Here is a 23,422-nt window from a genome sequence, read left to right as displayed (position 1 = left end):
CTGCTTGTCTGGATTAACTAATATTCGATTGCTATGGTCAGAGCTGGACATCAATCGGAATATCAGGTTCGTGACGGTGTTTTGTATGTGAATAACCATATTGTTGTGCCAAATGTTTCAGATTTGAGACAGCGAATATTAGCATAAGCGCACAACAGTCGTTTTAGCATTCATCCTGTTGGCAGGAAAATTTATAATGATTTGAAGACACAATATTGGTGGAAACAGATGAAATCTGATGTTAATGACTTTGTAGCCCAGTGTCTGAATTGCCAACATGTGAAAGCAGAAAGAAAGAAAAAAGGAGGATTGTTACAGAGTTTGTCCATTCCTGAATGGAAATGGGATCACATTTCCATGGATTTTGTGACGTAGTTACCACGTTCCTCCAGAGGTTGTGATGCGATTTGGGTCGTGATTGATCGATTTACCAAATCTGCATGCTTTATTCCATACAAAATGACATATAGATATGACCAGATGGCCGATAGTTATGTCAGAGAGGTGGTCAGATTGCACAGAGTGCCAAAGTTGATTGTTTCAGACGTGATCCTCGATTTACTTCGCACTTCTAGCAGAGTTTGCAGCAGGCTCTAGGTACGAAGTTACATCTGAGTACCGCATATCATCCACAGACCGAGGAACAGTCAAAGCGGACTATCCAGATACTGGAGGATATGCTGAGAGCCGTAGTGCTTGATTTTAGCACTAATTGGCAAGATGAATTGCCACTTTGTGAGTTTTCGTACAACAACAGCTATCAGACGAGTATTGAGATGGCACCATTTGAAGCGTTGTACGGAAAGAAGTGTCGATCCCCTTTGTATTGGGATGATATCTCTGAGATTCCTGAGGTTGGACCTGATATGATCAGGGATATGACTGAAAAAGTGAAACTGATTCAGAAAAGAATGAAGGCAGCACAGGACAGGCAAGCCAAATATGCCAACACTCGACGCAGACCGTTGGTATTTGAGGCAGGAGACAGAGTATTTTTGAAGATTTCACCGTTCAGAGGAGTTGTCAGATTTGGCAAGAGAGGAAAGTTGTCTTCACGATACGTTGGTCCATATGAGATTCTCGAAAAGATAGGAGACCGTGCCTATCGACTCGCATTACCGCCTTCATTATTAGGAATACATGACGTCTTTCATGTATCTATGCTGCGGAAGTATCTCCCTGATGATTCTCACGTTATTCAGCCAGACGAGGCGGAACTTGATGAAAGTCTAAGTTATGTCGAAAAACCGATCCAGATTATCGATCGTAAGGAAAAACAACTTAGAACGAAGACTGTTCCTCTTGTGAAAGTTCAATGGACTCGTCATGGCACTGAAGAAGCTACTTGGGAAACTGAACCAGATATGAGACAGGAGTTCCCAGCATTATTTCACTGATGTGAGTTTTTATTTCAGCTTCTATTACATGCCTTCTTATTGAGATGATTGATTGCCTGTGATTTCGAGGACGAAATCATATCTTAAGGGGGGAGAAATGTAATGCCCGGAATTTTTATCTGTTAATCTGCGAATTGATTTATTGTGAATTGATATGATTAGGAGAGGATTAATCGGGACACGATTTGATTCAGCATGTGAAGTCGAATGTGCGAGGACAGTGCCTCTTGCGCACATGCGCGACATGATGCGCGCACAAGCGCGAGGAAGGGAGAGGACCTCGCGCATATGCGCGGAAGTGGTGCGCGCATATGCGCGAGTTATCCGAGAAGCCAAGTAAAATTCCAGAGGACCTCGCGCACATGCGCGGAAGAGGGACGCGCATATGCGCGAGCTACCGTGAGACAGACGCGCCGAGACATATTGTCTCGCGCATATGCGCTGAGGAGGGTCGCGTATATGCGCGAGACGTGCAGCACAAAGACTTAGCCACATGGCTTGCGATCCGTCCGTCTGATTTTGAATCTGACTTCGGTATTGTGTTCCTATCGACACAGGCTACAACTTGACGTAAGTTTGTTACGTTTTGATATGTTTTGAAATTATGATGTTGAAGGAATCGGATATGATTCATATATGGTGGTTCTAACATGTTACACATCGTATAATCGAAACCGGATTGAAGAACGGATATCGTTTAGAATTGTTATGATTTTCAGAGTTGATTTGATTGAGATTTGATATCAGATTTGTATTGTATCGATTATGAGATGTTGGAATTGATATCTGTTGATTTGTATGGCTGTGTATATTGAGATTGTGCAGTTATGCTGTTGAAACCGAAATTGATTCAGTTCTGATTATATCCAGTATTGATTGAGGAAGGTATTGATATTGTATTCCTCGTTATTGTCATTGCCTGATTGAGTATTGACAGACATTGAATCCGAGACTTCGACAGAGTCAGATTGATATAAAGAAAGGTATAAATAAATGTTGATTCGGGATTGCACAACTCGAGTTAGATTCGACTTGAGTTTCCCAAAATCACATACTGAATTATTATTGCATTTGATATTTGCAATTCTTGATATAGATATGCTTATTCTATTGATTATAGCAAAGCATGACTTAGAATTGGGCAGATCCACCTAGTCTTTGGTAGAACCGCCATGGCAGAACCGCCAAGTCACTGGACTTATGGATATATATCGATAGACTGAGGAGAAGACCGACTCCTATTGCAGATCTTCAATATAGACAGCCAAAGTCTGGGACTAAAACGTACCACCATCTAGCTGGGGTAATGTAGATGGGAGAACGTTGCGTTCTTATTTAGATCGGAATCCCTAGATTAGGAATAGTCGAGTCAGAGTTTAGGAGTCACAGAGTGTGATTCAGAGTTTGTATTGATATATATTGTTCAGATTTGATACTTGTTATTGATATGTGTTTCATGCTTTTATATATGCTTTTATATGACTGCATGTTTACATTGTTTATACTAGGATATATATATATCACCGGAGTTATCCGGCTGTTGTCGTGTTTGTATGTGTCCATGGAAACAGGTGGGACAGGATCAGGGTTGAGAAAATGAAGAGAGATCGTGATTAGAGTGGAGACTACGGACTTTGATTAGAGACAGGGTTTAAACACTTGATTTGTAGTCGTTAAACCTTACTTTGAATGATTGTTTATAGTACAAGACTTGTACTTTAATACTGACATGTATATTAGAATGTAATCTATTACGTTCCGCTAAAAAGAAAAAAAAAATTAGACCTTGTTTATTATAATTGATTAAGTTGTCCCTATTATGATTAAGAATATGATTAGCGTCCGGGTCCCCACAATAACCCTCACGATATTTCCAACATGTAGTACTCACAATCCCTTCACGTCCTTCAACATGTTATCAGCAATTAATAAAAACATGCATAATATCGTTTTTATTTTGAAACCAAGCATGCAACATATCTTTTAAATGTCCAATTTAACCCTTAATAATCCATGACATTTAAAAATCATATTTCAACATGTAAAAATTCATAAACATGTTTCATAAACATATTAGCATATAAAACAGCAAATAGGGTACTGCCATTACGTTTACTAATTTCTATGTGTAAAATGATCGTTTTATCTCTAGACGTAAAATTTCATGTTTTTGACTTTTTCTTAATTCCATTGACTCTAACGTGTCCCAAATAATTATTTAAGCTTACACGAATTTTCTCATATTTTTATTTAGCCTAATTCGATGACTTTTAAACAAATATTTAAATGTGACGTATTAATGAGTTTTCAATATCGAATTAAACCAAACAATAATATAAAATTCCCAAATCAAAAACTTAGACTTATAATAATTATTTAAGCTTAAATATAATTTTTCATAATTTTATAAAGCCTAAAACTATGCGTTTTAATTAACTCGTTAATTAGCATTTCGTGCGGCGATTAAATCCCGAATAAATCCAAAACTCGTTATTTTGATCCTAATTTTTAAACATAATATTTTTAAAATTTATTCTACCCTTCCAAGTCATGAGCCACCCCCTTGGACCCATGGATTCATTTTTTTCTCCTTAAATTTTCGTTTTTGACACCTTATCGAACACACCAAGCCATCTCCTAATTTACTCGAGCCACGCCCGAGCCACCTTGAGCCAAAACCTACCAACCCATCTAGGGACCCTACTGATCAAGCCCAGCCCAAAAACATCACCCTAACCCGCTCAAAAAGCCTGCTGAACTACAGACCAGATTGCATGTGCATGTGCGTGAGTGCTTTCTAGCTTATCTAGGACTCCTAGTTGCATTAGGACTCTACCAGCCCTTAACCACCGACCACCCATGACCCTAACCTCCCTTGGACCACGTCCAGACCATGCCCAGGCCATCCCAAAGCCTGGAACCCAGCAGCGAAGCTTCTGATACCAAGGAACAACCTGCGCGTCTTCCCTGCCCACTCACGGCTCCATCTTTTTTTTTTCACACGCCTGCAGCGACCCAGCCGCACAGCCCTTGACCCAGCACTTAAGCACCCTCCTAGGACCCTAAAGAGTCGACCTAGCCCAGCCCAGAACCCCCAGGCAAAGCCCGTTCTTCCCTGCGCAACAGCACCCCTGCGCTGCCTCATTGATGCTCTCGGGTGGAGTCCTTCTTGGCAAGGACTCCTCGCAGCCCCTGGTCTCGAGTCCTAGCATGACTAGGACTCTTCCCCTGACCCAACCACGTCCCTAGCCAGGCCCTGGTCCCAACCAACCCCAAGCCTAGCCTTCCATCCCATAAAACCGAGCCCCCTTAACTATAGGACAGAAAATTGTTTCCAACTTGCATGTTTCTTACTTGTTGTGATTGTGTGTGTGTGTTCTAGGCCTTCAAACCCATGTAAAAAAATGTGTGATCATAGCCTAAATCATGGCAGCCCCATTTTAACATATTAAACATGATTTTTGAAGGAAAATACAAGCTTCAATAATCACCTAAGATGTCCAAACGAAAATATAACATGGTGCACTTGTTTTTCATGCAAAAACGTTTTTAAACTAATACTATGGTGTAATAGATGTTTGAAGGAAAGAATATGGCGTGCCTTTGCGTTTTAAACGCACGAAAAATTGTTGACGACGAAGAACGGAGCAAAACCTTGGCTTGAACACACCCTTGACCCTTCGAAATTTCTCCACCAATTGTGATGTGTGTGTGCCGTGAGGTTTACAAAATATTGGGGTGTCAATTCTGAAAAGTGGCGTGCAATATGTGTGTAGGGTTTTAGGTGATTAACAAATTAAATACTAATTAAATCGCTAACTAGGCTTAGGCCTATTAAGCCAACAAATTAGGCCCATTAGTCTTAATTAGGGTTTAATTAAATTATTAAAATGGTTTTGATAAAATAAGTTTGTGAATTTACTAGCCGGGTTATTATAGAGTTCGTATTTTTGTTGAAAAACTAACACCGATAAAATTTACGTCCCGGCGTATAAAATCACCTCAAAACTCCATATTCTCAAAAATAAGAAAAAGTATCACCCTTAATTAAAATAATTAAAAACAATTATTTAATAAATTTTTTTTTCTATTTTTCATCCCTCGGTCTCCATTCCTCGATCGCAACTCGAATAACCTTTAAAAATACATTTTAACGCAACAATGTAGAAAATATATTTTAAACATGTCAATATGCACCACATAATTAATTCATGCAATTAAAACATTTAATTAAATACAAGAGAACTTAATAACTTGTATGCATGTGGTTCGCGTGGACTTTAAAATTTTCGGGGCGTTACAATCTTCCTCTCTTAAATTGAATTTCGTCCTCGAAATTCGCTATCCTAGATAACCCAAAGCTTAGACTTAGTCCTAGTATCCCAAAAATCCACGCTTCCGCTGCGCTTCTTTGATAAAACTTAAATTCTAGAATGTCCTTACGTCTCCTTGATCCCAATTAACTTACCTTCTAATTCCTTATTTGCGATTCGCAATTTAATAAGACCCATAATGACTTAGTGTTGTTACTTTTAAAACCTCGAATTTCAACTTTTCTTACAATTCTCAATATTAAAAATGGATGACCATACTTATTGTATATTACTTTCCTTATTTTTATACACAAAATATTCATCAACATATCATATTTCAATCTTAAAATCCCAAACGCATCCGCTAGCGCTTAGATTTTCAAGCCTAATATCGATTCATCCTTAAAAACCCTTGATTAACATTTCTTATAACGTTATAACTCAAGATATCCCAAAGTTCCAAATATTCTTAAAAAGTCTAAATCCTCAAAATTCTTTTTATTTAACCCATTCAATTCATTCTTATTGCTAAACTAGTCCCCAAATTCCTTAGCAATTGCAAAATAAATTCTTAATTTCCTCAAAAATTATCTTAATCGGTCCTTAATTTCGAAAATCCTATAATTAATCCATAAGTTCTTGGCATTCTTAATTTTCTTCTACTGGTTTCCCATAACATAATTTCAAAAATTTACACTTATTTACCCAAAATCAATTTTTCTAACAAATATTACACTTCCATCAAAACTTAAAATCCTAATTTATATATTTTCTTACTTCCAAACATAATCGTAGTCTTCGATTAATTATTACTTATGTCAAATTCCCAAAATTTAATTCGACTAGTAACCATGAATCATGGATATTTTCTTAGAAAATCTACGTGTCCCAAAAGCATTCGTAATATTTACGATTAACTTATGACCCAAAAAGTAGAATGTCAATACTAAAACCCAAAATTCAACATAGTCCAATTCCACCACAAAACCAACATGCGTTGAAATCAAATAATTTCTTATTTCATATCGTATCATGTTTAAAAATTCTAAAACATATAAATCATATATTATCATAAAGCTATTAAACAGGTGACGTAGAAATATAATTTATATAATTATGCAGGTAACATCATAAATCATATAAAGCATTTAAACTTACAAGTTGAGCCTTGACGACTGATCTTTCCGCCGCTGATGGTGGCACAACCCTTTACAGGACCTTTGCTCTGATACCAACTAAAACGTCTGCTTATTCGTTTTCTTAAAAAGTACTAGAATTTTTTTTTTCAAACCTCACATAGCATTCGGCCCAATTATAAAATATTTTGGAACCATTTTAAGAGTAAAACAATCAACTATTTTATCAACCCAAAAACATTATTTGAAAAGTATAACACATATTATAACCTCTCAAAAACCACTCATAAATAAATCGTCGTAAAAATATCTTTAACATAACTTAAAATCTTAAATCATATACTAGTGCGGAAAACTAGCGTCGGTCATCGGGTTATGTGCACCTTCAGTCCAGCAAAGTCAACCATCAAGACCTCCAATCACATTATTATCATAATAACCTGCATCAATCACACCTAGTGAGTCTAAAGACTCAACACATCATATCTTTGATAACAAGTAATACATAATACAGTTAACATATAACAGTGAAAAATATTTGTACTTAAAATATCGTTTACATGAAGATGCATAAACTTAAAACATAACATTTTCGTAAATATTTTCATTATGCATAAAACATTAAATAAAAACGTTTTCATAATCTTATGCATAAACATTTTCATACACATTTTCATATAAACATATTCATATTCATATCCATATTCGTGTCCATATTAATATTCATATTCATGTTCATGTTCGTGTTTGTTGAATTCAGATCGTGATTGTGACTCGCATTCTTGATCGTATTGGGCGTTGGATCCATCTAAAAAAAACCACAGTACTAGGCAGCGGGGGACACCAGCAAGACTCTCACCGGTCAACTGGGCCCTGGCCTACGTATTAACATATTCGTATTCGTATTCGTATCCGTATCCAAAGAAACACGATCGTCGGGCTCCCACTGTGACCACAACCCTCACGATATTTCCAACATGTAGTGGTCACAATCCCTTCACGTCCTTCAACATGTTATCATCAATTAATAAAAATATGCATAATGTCATTTTTATTTTGAAACCAAGCATGCAACATATCTTTTAAATTTCCAATTTAACCCTTAATAATCCATGACATTTAAAAATCATATTTCAACATGTAAAAATTCATAAACATGTTACATAAACATATTAGCATATAAAACAGCAAATAGGGTACTGCCATGACGTTTATTAATTTCTAGGTCTAAAATGACCGTTTTATCCCTAGACGTAAAATTTCACGATTTTGACTTTTTCTTAATTCCATTGACTCTAACATGTCCCAAATAATTATTTAAGCTTAAATGAATTTTCTCATATTTTTATTTAGCATAATTCGATGACTTTTAAATAAATATTTAAATGTGACGTATTAATACGTTTTAATCCCGAATTAAACCAAACATTAAATTAAAATTCCCAAATCAAAAACTTAGACTTATAATAATTATTTAAGATTAAATATAATTTTTCATAATTTTATAAAGTTTAAAACTAGGTGTTTTAATTAACTCGTTAATTAGCGTTTCGTGCGGCGATTAAATCCCGAATAAATCCAAAACTCGTTATTTTGATCCCAATTTTTAAACTTAACATTTTTAAGATTTATTCTGCCCTTCCAAGTCATGAGCCACCCCCGTGGACCCATGGATTCATTTTTTTCTCCTTAAATTTTAGTTTTTGACACCTTATCGAACACACCGAACCATCTCCTAATTTACTCGAGCCACGCCCGAGCCACTTTGAGCCAAAACCTATCCAACCCACTAGGGACCCTACTGACCAAACCCAGCCCAAAAACATCACCCTAACCCGCTCAAAAAGCCTGCTGAACTACAGACCAGATTGCATGTGCATGTGCGTGAGTGCTTTCTAGCTTATCTAGGACTCCTAGTTGCATTAGGACTCTACCAGCCCTTAACCACCGACCACCCATGACCCTAACCTCCCATGGACCACGTCCAGACCATGCCCAGACCATCCCAAAGCCTGGAACCCAGCAGCGAAGCTTCTGATACCAAGGAACAACCTGCGCGTCTTCCCTGCCCACTCACGGCTCCATCTTTTTTTTTTCTCACGCCTGCAGCGACCCAGCCGCACAGCCCTTGACCCAGCACTTAAGCACCCTCCTAGGACCCTAAAGAGTCGACCTAGCCTAGCCCAGAACCCCCAGGCAAATCCCGTTCTTCCCTGCGCAACAGCACCCCTGCGCTGCCTCATTGATGCTCTCGGGTGGAGTTCTTCTTGGCAAGGACTCCTCCCAGCCCCTGGTCTCGAGTCCTAGCATGACTAGGACTCTTCCCTTGACCCAACCACGTCCCTAGCCAGGCCCTGGTCCCAACCAACCCCAAGCCTAGCCTTCCATCCCATAAAACCGAGCCCCCTTAACTCTAGGACAGAAAATTGTTTCCAACTTTCATGTTTCTTACTTGTTGTGATTGTGTGTGTGTGTTCTAGGCCTTCAAACCCATGTAAAAAAATGTGTGATCATAGCCTAAATCATGGCAGCCCCATTTTAACATATTAAACATGATTTTTGAAGGAAAATACAAGCTTTAATAATCACCTAAGATGTCCAAACGAAAATATAACATGGTGCACTTGTTTTTTAATGCAAAAACGTTTTTAAACTAATACAATGGTATCATAGATGTTTGAAGGAAAGAATATGGCGTGGTTTTGCGTTTTAAACGTACGAAAAATCGTTGACGACGAAGAACGGAGCAAAACCTTGGCTTGAACACACCCTTGACCCTTCGAAATCTCTCCACCCATTGTGATGTGTGTGTGCCGTGAGGTTTGCAAAATATTGGGGTGTCAATTTTGAAAAGTGGCGTGCAATATGTGTGTAGGGTTTTAGGTGATTAACAAATTAAATACTAATTAAATTACTAACTAGGCTTAGGCCTATTAAGCCAACAATTAGGCCCATTAGTCTTAATTTGGATTTAATTAAATTATTAAAATGGTTTTGATAAAATAAGTTTGTGAATTTAATAGCCGGGTTACTAAAAAGTTCGTATTTTTGTTGAAAAACTAACACCGATAAAATTTACGTCCCGGCGTATAAAATCACCTCAAAACTCCATATTTTCAAAAATAAGAAAAAGCATCACCCTTAATTAAAATAATTAAAAACAATTATTTAATAAAAAAATTTTTATTTTTCATCCCTCGGTCTGCGTTCCTCGATCGCAACTCGAATAACCCTTTAAAAATACATTTTAATGCAACCATGTAGAAAATATATTTTAAACATGTCAATATGCACCACATAATTAATTCATGCAATTAAAACTTTTAATTAAATACAAGAGAGTTTAATAACTTGTATGCATGTGGTTCGCGTGAAATTTAAAATTTTCGGGACGTTACATGACCAGAGTTGACCAGTCGGAAAAATATCCAGCAAGGCGAATTTGATTGTTGCAATCTCAGAAATAGTACAGAAACTTCTCAAACGGTCATATTCTTGTGTCTAACGTATATAACATTGTTGGGGCCTATAAATACAACATCTAGAAGATCAAACAAGAGCTTTTGAAGTGGATTCAAAGCATGGGCAATTAGCATGAAGATATCAGCTAGTTGAGAGCACAAGCCCTTGTGTGAGGATACATTTGAGATTTACACTGTACAGGATAAATTCCTCATACACAATCACTCACACATATACAAGAGAGTTGAACTTCAAAATTTAGTTGAGTAAGTCTTCACACAAAGACGTAAAACAATTTGTTTGTAGTCTTTGCATATGAGACATTAAACAATATGCAGATTTTGAGGTGCTGCCTACAATCTTGAGTGCTAGGAATTCAATTTAGGCAGTGGGTAAGTCCTAGCTGAGTGGGTTTGTACAAAGAGTTGTATAAATCAAAGTCTTCTAGTGAATCCTTCCCAAGGGAAAGAATGGGTGACGTAGGAGCATTTGAAGTCTCCGAACATCTATAAACAAATTTGTATCTATTTGTTTATTGCATTTACTTATCATTTTCATATTTTTAAATATGTATTGTTGAAGCATTTTTTGTGTTCTTCAAATACAAAATTATTGAATACCAAGTGTTTGATAAAATGCTTCAACAAAAAATATTTTTACTCATTCAACTTGAATATATTTTAAATGCTTTACAAAATTTGTAATCGGTTTCTACGAAAGATTATTTCGAATGTCTTCCGATTGGTTTTAAACCAAATTCGATTTAATTCGTCGGAGTTCATTATTTCAAGAACCGAGCTATTGTAGCTCAACGATTACCTCCTAATCGATCTCATCAAAGGAGTTGAATTTATAAAATTTGAGAATTTAATTTATTAAATTTTGGAGGTGATAAAATTCAAGGAGTTGAATTTATAATGGATTTAATTTAGTAAACTCAAAAGTTGAGTTTATTAAATGGATTTAATTTAGTAAAATCAAAATTTGAGTTTATTAAATATTAAATTAAAATTAGTGGGAAGTATATTTAATGGGCTTGTAGGAGTACAAGTCCAACATACTAAATAATTAAAGTTCTTTATGGACTTTGATTAATTAACTAAACTAGTTGGACTAGCCCAATTAATTAATCAAGCCTATTAATGTTAATTATTTGTATCAAGGTCATGACTTAATTATAAATAGGAGTAATCAAGCCATAACCCAAGTCTCCAACCTCACCATTTTCGAAAACTTGGCCTCCCTTCTCCACAAATTTTCAGCTACCCTAAATCAAGTTTAGGGTTTGAGCCGTCTCTCTTATTTTTCTCTCCAACGTTACAACTTCTTCCAAATTTTCTAGTGCAATTTGGAAGAGGAACAAATCATCTGGTCGTGGACCTGATTAGGAGAATACACAAAGGAGATCTGAAGAAAGTTCGTAGAGAATTCATCAAGAGCTATCTCCGCTAACCGGGGAATAGTTGGAGCCTAGTGAACTATTCACTAAAGGTATAATGATTTACTTCCTATGAATGTTTAATTGTAAAAAACCATATGAGTGTCCAAAAGGATCTTGAAAGTCAAGAGCTAAAAATTTTTAAAACTTCCGTTGCGTTTGGGCACGTAGAAAACCGAGATCCAACAGTAAGATCCATTGATTTTTTCTTGATTGAAGGAGTGAAAAAAAAAATGATTTTGTAGTGAGGAAATCAATACGCAATCCATAAGACAACAAGAGTGTCAGACAGTTTGTAAGTATTGAATTATAATCATTCCATTTGTGTGCAGTAATTATTTTACTGTTACAATCATTCCATTTGTATACAAGTTATGTTTTTGTTAGGATACTCGAGAAATGTGAAGGAAGTTTACCTTAGAAATTGCGACGTTGGATTCCCAAAATGTAGAGACCAAATGATTACTTTGAATTGTGGTTTGTTGATACAAAATTTGACATGAAATGATATCGCACTTATCATTAATTATACTACATCTGACTGATAATGTATTACGACTCAATACAACTGATATTAAGTAATAAACCATGCGATAACACCATCAGAGTAAACATATGTGGAGTTGATACTAAATTTTACATGAAATGATACCACACTTAGCATTAATTATACTATATTTGACAGAATGTATTACAATTCAATATAACTGGTACTAAGTTATAGAGCACACCAACATCATCAAGGTAAGCATGTGTGGATCCATTCTCGTATTTCTATTAATCACAATAGATTATACAAAATTAGACATTTGTTCCATAAAGATGCTTGTGTCAATCACAATAAATGATACAAAATTACACATTGGATCACTAAACATGTTTGTGTAAATAACAATAGATGATAAAAAAAAAAATAAGATATTGGATTCATGAACATGTTTGTGTTAATAGATAATATAAAATTATACATTGGATTAATTAACATGTTTCTGTTAATCATGCTTCATCCATCCCCTAAATTCAATACAATGCAAAATCAGACGATGAAACATACAAAATCATGTAAATAAATAAGAAAAATCATACAATGGAGCTCAAATAAACAACAAAGCATACTCAACGATATATAATATACACAAAAATAAACCTATATATAATTGAAAGAATCGACCTCAAATTACCTCAAATTTGAAAAATAAAACTCAAATATGCACATCTTTAATAACAAAAAAAAAAAAATGGAGCCGGAAGATGAATACTGACTGCACCGTAGAGAGGTCGACAAGGGAGGAATGTCGTTGGACGACAAAGAAGGTCGGAATAAAAAAATAGACGGGCGACAGTTAGAAGAAGAAAAGCGACGGACGGGAGCGGGAGCTTCAAACAAAATCTCTAATCTGCAAAAAAAAAAAAAAAAAAAAGAACAGACAAGCTCAAATATGCAAATAATTGATCTTAATTAAAGAGAAAAAAAATACTACATTACCGTCGAAAAAGAAATTGAAAAAAAGAAGATTGACGTATTCTTCTACTCTAGGCGTTGGAATTATTTTTCAAGAAAAATGTATGCTCTCGATTTAATTAGAGAAGCATAATTAATGTTTTATGACACACAGTTTTATAACACACATAATACGTAAAAAAAAATGGATTTAAGTGCATTGGGGAGCTAGAACTAAAAAAAAGGCAGTGGAGAGCCTTTAATATATAATTCTGACATATGAAGTGATCCCTAAGATGAAAACTTGGATATGATTTTAGAATAATTTTTATTCTTATCAGATTATATATTTTATCATACAAAATTTTTTCACTCAAATGAGCTCGAGCTCAAAGATGTTTAACATTTTGTATGGAATCAAATCATCTGCTCAATTTTTTATATCATTTCTTGTTATGCAAAGATATATGAAAATACTGTAATTAAATTTTCATTTTCATGTAAGTAGATATTATACATAATCGAAATGTATTTCCATATTTGTTTGTTAATCATCACATGATAATATGATACACATAATGGATTTGAATATATATTAATCATCAAATGACAATATGATATATTCAAATCCATTATGTGTATCATATTATCATGTGCTGATTATATACATATATTTGTATGTATCTGAATATATTTATATATATAATTTCGATATGTTGTTTATCTCTATGTTCATCATTGATTAAATCAGTTGTTAACATAGACGTGAGTACGGTTGATAGAAAACATATCAAAATTTATATATATATGTGTGTGTACATGTGCATGACAAAAAATACGAGAGTACAACAAATTTTTATTCTCATTTGAAAAATCGAGAAATAATTTTTACAATTTGTTATTCCAATTATAGTAATCTATTATATTTTAAAGAGATGCTAATCTATTCAATAATAAGCAAATTATTGTGTTTTAAACATATTTTTCAGCTGTTTTTGTTAAAAAAATCATAATATATTCGTTAAATTTCGAGAAATTTTCGAATTTCGGACAAAAAAAACTTCACAAATAAAAAACTTCACAAATAATTTTTTTTAAAAAAAGCTATAAACTCTTCGATACCCATTTACTAATCAGAAAGGGTTATGGAAGTTATAGACACTGCCTTTTTTGGCTTTGCTGGTCATGTGGTTTACCTTGAAGCGGAGATTGTCCTGTCACTAACCTTGGGCTTCACAGATCTTAAAAAGACGGTGATGACCTATTTCACTATGGTGGACTCCCCATCATCATACAACATCATTTTGGGGAGGCCGGCTATGAACGAATTAAAGGCCGTGGCATCCACCTACCACCAGAAGATCAAATTTTCTGTGGGAGCCCGGGTAGGAGAAGTCTGGGGAGACCAGCCTTCTTCTCGGAAATGCTATGTGGAAGCAGTCTAAACAGATCAAAGCAAAACAAGGAGGGAGGGAAAAAAAGCAAGGATTGATGAAATGGGAGAATGAGTAGTGGAGAAGGGGGAAGTACATTTTGTGGTAGAGGAAGAACAGGAGATGATAGAAGTCGGACCAGGGCAGCAAATCCGGGTGGCTCGGGACCTCAGTGCATCCACCCGGGTTAGTTTGATTAATTGTTTAAAAGCTAATATTCATGTGTTTGCCTGGTCCCAATAGGAGTTGACAGGGATATCGCCCATTATATCGGAGCATCAACTGAATATTCTCCATGGATCTCACCCGGTGAAGCAGAAGAAGAGGCAATTTGATCCTGAAAAGAACAAAGTTATTAATGAACAGGTGAAAGATCTGCTGAAGGCCGGCCACATTCGGGAAATTCGATTTGCTACGTGACTTTCAAATGTGGTGCTGGTACCTAAGTCCACCGGGAAATGCAGAATGTGCGTGGATTTCCGCGACCTCAACAAAGCTTTCCCCAAAGACCATTAACCCCTGCCCAAGATTGACCAACTGGTTGATTCCACCTCGAGCTTTGAACTGCTGAGTTGTATGGATGCTTTCCAGGGGTATCATCAAATCCCCCTGGCCAATAGTGATCAAGATAAAGCCAACTTCATCACCTCGGGAGGTACATTTTTCTATGTTGTAATGCCTTTCGGGTTGAAGAATGCAGGGGCAACTTACCAGCGTCTCATGAATAAATTCTTTGAGAAGCAATTGAGCCGGAATGTGGAGGTGTATGTAGACGATATTTTGGGCAAGTCTAAAGAGGTTGCGGACTTCATTGCTGATTTGGAGGAAAACTTTGCCACTCTAATGCATTACAAGATCAAGATTAACCCTGTCAAGTGTATTTTTGGCGTCAAGAGTGGCAAGTTCTTTGGATTCATAGTGACAGACCGGGGGATTGAGGTGAATCAGGAGAAGGTCAAATCTGTGTTATGCATGCCATCTCCCCGATCTGTCAAAGAAGCATAGAAGCTGACCGGGAGTATTGCTTCCCTTTCTCGATTTATATCCCTGTCAGCACACAGGAGTTATCCTTTATTTCAGGTCCTAAGGAAGGTCCAACAATTCGGGTGGGATGAGAAATGTGAACAGGCCTTCCAAGACTTGAAGATTCATCTTGCAGAGCTCCCTGTATTGGTGAAGCCGGAGCCAAGGGAGAAGCTATTCGTTTATCTATCTACTACGGAGTATGCTGTCAGCTCAGTTCTAATAAAAGAGGAAAGCTCTGATTAAAAGCCTGTCTATTATGTCAGCAATGCTCTAAGAGGCCGCGAGCTTAAATACAGTGAAGTAGAGAAGATTGATTTGGCCTTGATCATGACTGCCCGGAAGCTGCGACCTTACTTTCTGTCGCATCAAATTATTGTTCTCACCAATAGTCCTCTTGGGAGGATTATGACTCACTCAGAAATGTCCGGACGCATGATCAAGTGGACAGTGGAATTGTGCGAGTATGACATTGAATATAAGCCCCTGGTTGCCATCCAAGCACAAGCCCTGTCAGATTTTCTATCTGAAATGGTTCAGCCTGACAAAGAGGAAGTATGGAGAGTTTTTGTGGATGAGGCGTCTAGCCTTGCTGGGTGTGGAGTAGGGGTTGTAATCAAATCTCCCCCGAGAGAAAAGATTAAATTGGCACTAAGGATTGATTCCCGGGTAACCAATAATAAGGCCGAGTATGAAGCTGTCTTTGCTGGTATCCGAGCTGCTCGGGAGGATGGAGCCTCCCGGAATATTCTGTACTCTGATTCGCAGCTAATCACTCAACAGATAAAGGGCGTTTATGAAGCTGAGGATGATAGGATGCTCAAATATTTACAACTCATCCAAGACCAGGCGGAAATTTTTGTGGATTGGAGTGTTGAACAAATACCCCAGGAGGAAAACGGAGAGGCAGATACTCTGGCGAAAATGGCTGTTTCTTTGACAGAAGTTAGCACCCAGGAAGTCTTACATGTTGCTCGGTTGGTCCTTACAACCGAGGAAGAAATACCAACATTTCCCAAGGACTCTTGGATTATACCACTGATCAATTTCATTATGAATAATGAACTGCCCGAAGATAAAGCCCGAGCTCAAAAGATTAAGAGACAAGCTCCCAGGTTTGTTCTCTTAAATAATGTCTTGTACAGGAGATCATTCCAGGGAGCATTATTAAAATGCTTATCTGAGGGAGAAGTGGATTACGTCCTCCGAGAGATCCATGAAAGGTGCTGAGCTGAGCATCTAGGAGGAATCTCTTTGGCCCGGAAGACAATGTTTGCCGGGTTCTTGTGGCCAACTCTTAGCCAAGATTCTGCGTGAGTGGTCCAGGCTTGTGAGGATGTCAACATCATTCAAATTTTCAACATAGCCCGGCCATTCTTATTGTAAAGCCCGAGAATTTGATTATCGTAATCTGAAATGATTTGGGGATAAATTAATATGATTATGAAGGATCGCTCCGAGTCTTGAATTGAGTAGCATGTGATGTCATGTTGTGAGCAAGTGGAGTATGAGACCAGAACCGGTGGCGCATGTGCGCCGGAGAGTGGCGCGCACATGCGCGAGTTGTGAGAGAAACCAAGATGCGCGGACAGAACCTAACGCGCATATGCGCAGCTTGAGGGCGCGCATATGCGCGAGAGGGTGATTTCCGGGAAGGCGAGTCCAGAGAGTTGGGCGCACATGCGCGGCGTGGAGGCGCACACATGCGCGAATTGTAATGCACGGAGGCAGTAGGTCTCGCGCATATGCGCGGGACTGAGGCGCGCATATGCGCGGGGCATGCAAAACAAGAACTTGACACTTGGTCTCTTGTATGCAACACATGTATATATATATATATATATAAAGAACAAGCATTATCCTTCTCAGAAACAAAAGGAAGGAAGGGACGAAGGAAGTTCAAGTTCTAATTTTGATTGTGATTTACGAGAAATCCGTCCGTCTGATTTGTAATCTGATTTCAGTACTGAGTTCCTAGCGACGACAGCTACAACATGACGTAAGTTTTATTGAATTCTGATAGCGTTTGAGATTATGATATTGGGGGAATTGTGATTTGACTGATAATATGTGTTCTGGGTATACTGATCAGTATATAATTGAAGTCAGATCGAAGAACGGACTGATTATATAATTGTTATGATTTTTAGAGTTGAATATGATTAAGATTATATAGATTTGCGATTGTTATCTATGATTATTGAAGATTTTGATTCGTATTAATATCGATTACAAGTTGTGATATTGTATCTGTGATGTTGAGATTGACAGGGTTACCGAGACTGTATTGTTATGCCGTCGAAACATCAGTAGATTGATTTTGATCAGATTCAGTATTGATTGAGATTGTATCATGATATCATTGATATGGATTAGATTATGTTTAATTTGAGTATTGATCAGAACAGGTCTTGAATTGAGTTATACATTGATATAGTGTATTCGATATTGTTATTGACAGATTGATTTGATAGGCAGGGAGTTCGAGACTTCGACAGAGTCAGATCGACAGAACGAAACGAAAGGTATAAATTGATGTTGATGTGGGATTGCACAACTCGGGTTTGATTCGACTTGAGTTTCCCAAAATCACATACTTCATCTTATTGCATTGATTATTTGCAATTGATGTGATTGTCATTTTTGGTATATCGATTTATGCATTGAGTCATGGGCTGATACGCCTAGTCGTAGACGATTGATCTCTTGACAGAGGTACCCGATAGTGATGGAATTGTCACTGGACCATTGCACATTGTCATAGATGTTTGGCCGATATGCCAGGGCTGATGTGCCTAGTCTATGGCTGATTCGCCAAGACACCGGACGTTTGGTTATATCAAAGTGGATAGAATTCGAGTTTCTTCTATTAATGATGTTCGATATGGAAAGAGCCAAAGTCCGTAAATAAGAACGTGCCACCACCCCGATCGGGAGTGTAGGTGGGTGTATGTTCTTATTCAGATCGGGATCCCTAGATTAGGAATGAGTTGAGTCAGAGTTTAAGAGTCACAGAGTGTGATTCAAAGTTTGTATTGATTCATGTTTCTGATTTTGATACATGTTATGAATATTTGTTTCATGATGTTATATCTGTTTATATGAAATGCATGTATACATGATTTATACTGGGAATGTAATTCTCACCGGAGTTATCCGGCTGTTGTCTTGTTTGTATGTATGCATGACAACAGGTGGGACAAGATCAAGATCAGGAAGAGGATGAGAGATGTTAGTTCGCGTGGAGATCCGGGCCCAGAACCAGAATAGGATTCAGCACTGGATATATAGTCGTTGAACCTAGTTGAGATAGAGACATGTAGTACATGATTGTACTTTGACTTTGACATGTATATCAGATAGATGACTGTTACGTTTCCGCATGTATAATTTAAAAAGAAAAAATTTAGTCCCACTTTTCTTAATTGTTATATTCTTGCTGGTGGCTGTAGATTATTTTTCTAAGTGAGTGGAAGCTGAGCCCTTGGCCAAGATCACTGAGCAGGAAGTTTTGAAATTTCTGTAGAAAAACATAGTATGCCGGTTTGGAGTACCCAGAAGACTGATCTCAAATAATGGAAGACAGTTTCAGGGAAAAGAAATTACATCCTGGTGCCGGAAAATGAAGATCACTCAGTCTTTCACCTCTGTTGCCTACCCTCAAGCTAATGGCCAAACAGAAGTTGTGAATAGAATTATTGTGCAAGCACTGAGAACCAGGCTTCAAGTTAAAGGAAAAGACTGGGTTGAAGAATTACCCAATGTTCTCTGGGCATACAGAACCACTCCCCGGGCACCTACTCAAGAAACTCCTGTCAATTTGGTTTGCGTTTCTGAAGTAGTCTTTCCAGTGGAGATCGGGAAAACTTCTTCCTGAGTAGAATCCTTCCCGGATGACAATATCAAAGTCGGGCCATGGAGTTGGATTTGGTAGAAGAAAAAATAGACCGAGCATTCATTCGAATAGAAGCATATCGGAGCCGGGTTATGAAATCATATAACAGGAAGGTCCGGATCCGAGACTTCCAAGTAGGAGATTTAGTCATGAAGAAATTCAATCCTGCCGGAGATGTTGGGAAGTTGGAAGCTCGATGGGAAGGACCCTATAAGATCACCCGAAGGGTCAGTTCGGGATTTTTTTATCTAGAAGATGCCCAGGGCCGTCTTCTCAAAGGGCCTTGGAATGTATTTAATTTAAATAAATATTAGGCATGACAGATGTAATTATTTGATAGAAAAGATAATGAAAGATTTGTTTTCTCAAGGAGATATGTATGTCTCGGGACATGTTCCCCGGCCCAAGGCTCCACACCTTGTTCTTAAAAAGCCAGGGCACTACACCCTGGCTCGAGGAACCACACCTCGACCATTCCCAAGTCCCGGGACATGTTCCCTGGCCCAAGGCTCCGCATCTTGGTTCTTAAAAAGCCCAAAGCACTACATCCTGGCTCGGGGAACCACACCTCGACGATTCCCTAGTCCCGGGACATGTTCCCCGGCCCAAGGCTCCGTACTTGGTTCTTAAAAATCCCAGGGCACTACACCCTGGCTGGGGGAACCACACCTCGACCATTCCCAACTCCCGGGACATGTTTCACGGCCCATGGATCCGCACCTTGGTTCTTAAAAAGCCCAGGACACTACACCCTGGCTCGGGGAACCACATCTCGACCATCCCCAAGTCTCGGGACATGTTCCCCGGCCCAAGGCTCCGCACCTTGGTTCTTAAAAAGCTTAGGGCACTACACCCTGGCTCGGGGAACCACACCTCGACCATTCTCAAGTCTCGGGACATGTTCTCCGGCCCAAGGCTCCGCACCTTAGTTCTTAAAAAGCCCAGGGAACTATACCCTGGCTCGGGGAACCACACCTCGACCATTCCCAAGTCCCGGGACATGTTCCCCAGCCCAAGGCTCTATACCTTGGTTCTTAAAAAGCCCAGGGCACTACACCCTGGCTCGGTGAACGACACCTCGACCATTCCCAAGTCCCGGTGTGGGGACCCGGACGCTAATTTATCTTCTTAATCATTATTAGGATCAAATTTAACAATTAAGTAAACTGGATCATAAATTTTTTTTTTAAATCTTGCATACCTTATAAACTAGTATACAAAGTTCTATAACAAAATAGGTCTCATCTTATTCAACTCACAAGCACTTGATGTAGTTGTTGAACCTTAGTTTGAGATGAATGTACTTTGTACAAGACTTGTACTTTACTGCTGATATTTATATCAGACTGATTATCTTATGTTCCGCACTTATTGTGAGGCCCGGGGCCGAAGAGGGCTAGGGGTGATCGCCGGTGCAATGAGGTTGCACGGGCAATGAGCGGCTCCTGGCAGGCTTCTAGGTGGAGGGAACATGAATGAATCGATCCCACACCGGAATGAGAGAGATTCTGAGACTGTTCAATGTAATGGACTGTACCGTTGAAGAGGACTTAAAAGATTTGATTTGTACTACTCATATCACGAAGGTGCATCTTCTTTTTGGTAGCTCGTCACATAAGAACTACAAAGTTAATCATGCTTGATACAGTGAGGACAGTCATCGAATCTGAGGCGTTACACATATGTCTAAAAAAAAACTTTAGACCCAGATTAATTAAGTGATCCTCATGATGATTAAGAAGACGAATTAGGTTTGGGTCCCCACAGCAGGTGGTATCAGAGCAGTAGGTTCCTTAGACTGAGATAGAATGAACCACAAGCCATATCGCATAAATCTCAAAAATAATCATTTTCTATTTAATGCACGTAAAATAATTAACTGGCATAATGAAAAATTCCTGTAATTTTACCAACTGGATGGGATTGGATCGTTCCCAGGCTCGCTGCAACCTAACTGTGCCATGAAAAATATGCAATAGCTTAAACTTGACCAACTATGCAATTTACGTTCAAAAGATGCGACTATGACGCCTATTGACTTCGCATTTAATCATGACTCCGAGCCAACCTGAATCGACACTGAACCGACTTATAGTCATGATTAAAATACGCTGAAAAATCATAAAATAATGTTCCTAAAATGATAGGGTCGAAATCTAGGTGGAATGGAGGCCAAAACACGAAACGCTATTTCGAGAGTCAATTTGGCACATTGCACCGTAAATTCTCGTACGATCTCAAAAATGATCCAAATGACAAACGGTCAAAAACATGACCTTCATAACTCAATGAGGCACTGTCCAGTCCAAGGCCATGGGCTAAAAGCCAACCAAGAACTCGAACGAGTCTCTGAACCGACACAGCAACTTGCTGTAATTTCCAGCAGCTGCGCAACTACAAGACTTGCGTTGGTTTCGAGACTATCGGCCATTAGGGGAGTGAACCACCGACCAGAGACTCTTACCAACATCCCAAGGAATGATTTGAACCATGGCTAAGGGCCATAGGCCAGCCACAATCCGCATCACACCATAACTCAACCGAAGGGTCCAACCGAGAGCAACGTGCATGCGTGTGTAGTGTTTATGCTATGATCGATGTCTTGCGTCATTCCAGTGGCCATTTGATTGACCATGGCACGATCTAGACATCTAGGAGCATGATATGAACCGTGGCTAAGGGCCATAGGCCAACCAAGATCCATACCAAGCAAGAAAAGAACGAACCAAAAGCTGAACAAATGAAGAAGCCGAATGGGTATAGGGGTTGTTTTGACGTTTCTGTCCATTCCTTCCAGCCCACGCCTACACAGTCCCCGCCTAGAGCCAGAGGTGGCCAGACAGTGAGCCAACCTCCCAGACAACAGGCTCAGGTGTTTGCATTGACGGAGGAGCAGGCCCAAGATGCACCAGACGATGTGATTGCAGGTAATTGTTTTCTTTGCGGTTATCCTGCATATGTATTGATAGATACAGGTGCATCACATACATTCATATCAGAACGTTTTTCATTGACACATGTATTGCCTGTCGAGTCATTGTCCACTGTAGTGTCTATTTCTTCTCCGTTGGGAAGTGGTCTGATATCTGTGACTTCAGTTAGACATTGCATACTACAGTTTGAAGGGCATGAGATTGATTTAGACTGTATTGTACTTGGCTTATTTGATTTTGATTGTATTGTCGGGATTGACATGTTGACTAAGTACAGAGCCACCGTAGATTGTTTTCACAAGATTGTCAGATTCAGACCCGAAATGACAGAAGAGTGAAAATTCTACGGTAAGGGTTTCAGATCTCGGATTCCCTTAGTATCTGCCCTGACTATGAGTAGATTGTTGCAACAAGGAGCAGAAGGGTTCCTTATTTATTCAGTAGATTTACTGAAATCGAGCCCGACATTGGCAGATTTGCCAGTAGTACGGGAGTTTGCAGATGTATTTCCTGACGAGATTCAAGGGTTACCTCCAGCCCGAGAGGTAGATTTTAGCATTGATCTTATTCCAGGTACCGTTCCTATTTCGAGAGCTCCATATAGGATGGCGCCAATAGAATTGAAAGCACAACTAGAAGATCTTCTAGCCAAGGGATATATCAGACCTAGTGTATCTCCTTGGGACGCACCAGTGCTATTTGTGCGAAAGAAAGACGGTTCTATTAGATTGTGTATAGATTACAGGCAACTGAACAAGGCAACGATAAAGAACAAATATCCTTTGCCTCGTATCGACGACTTATTTTATCAGTTGCAGGGATCTTCTATCTATTCCAAGATCGATCTGAGATCTGGATATCACCAGCTGCGAGTACGAGATATTGATATACCAAAGACAGCATTTTGAACCAGCTATGGACATTACTAATTTATTGTCATGCCTTTTGGTT

At 38.4% G+C, this 23,422-nt stretch overlaps 1 protein-coding gene across 1 annotated transcript; it reads left to right on the top strand.

Annotated features, from left to right (window-relative positions):
• The first annotated feature begins 14,332 nt into the window (after nt 1–14,332).
• LOC142550156 (uncharacterized) lies at nt 14,333–16,873 on the top strand. The gene is made up of 5 exons (XM_075659393.1): nt 14,333–14,572; nt 14,864–14,986; nt 15,212–15,574; nt 15,701–15,843; nt 15,910–16,873. Exons 1-5 carry the CDS (start codon nt 14,333–14,335, stop codon nt 16,871–16,873), a joined length of 1,833 nt encoding a protein of 610 aa, XP_075515508.1.
• The last annotated feature ends 6,549 nt before the right edge of the window (nt 16,874–23,422 follow it).

This window comes from Primulina tabacum, chromosome 6, assembly GCF_025594145.1.
Source record: "Primulina tabacum isolate GXHZ01 chromosome 6, ASM2559414v2, whole genome shotgun sequence".
NCBI lineage: Eukaryota > Viridiplantae > Streptophyta > Magnoliopsida > Lamiales > Gesneriaceae > Primulina > Primulina tabacum.
Note: the sequence above shows the minus strand (reverse complement) of the source record. Positions and strands in the feature narration are given on the sequence as shown.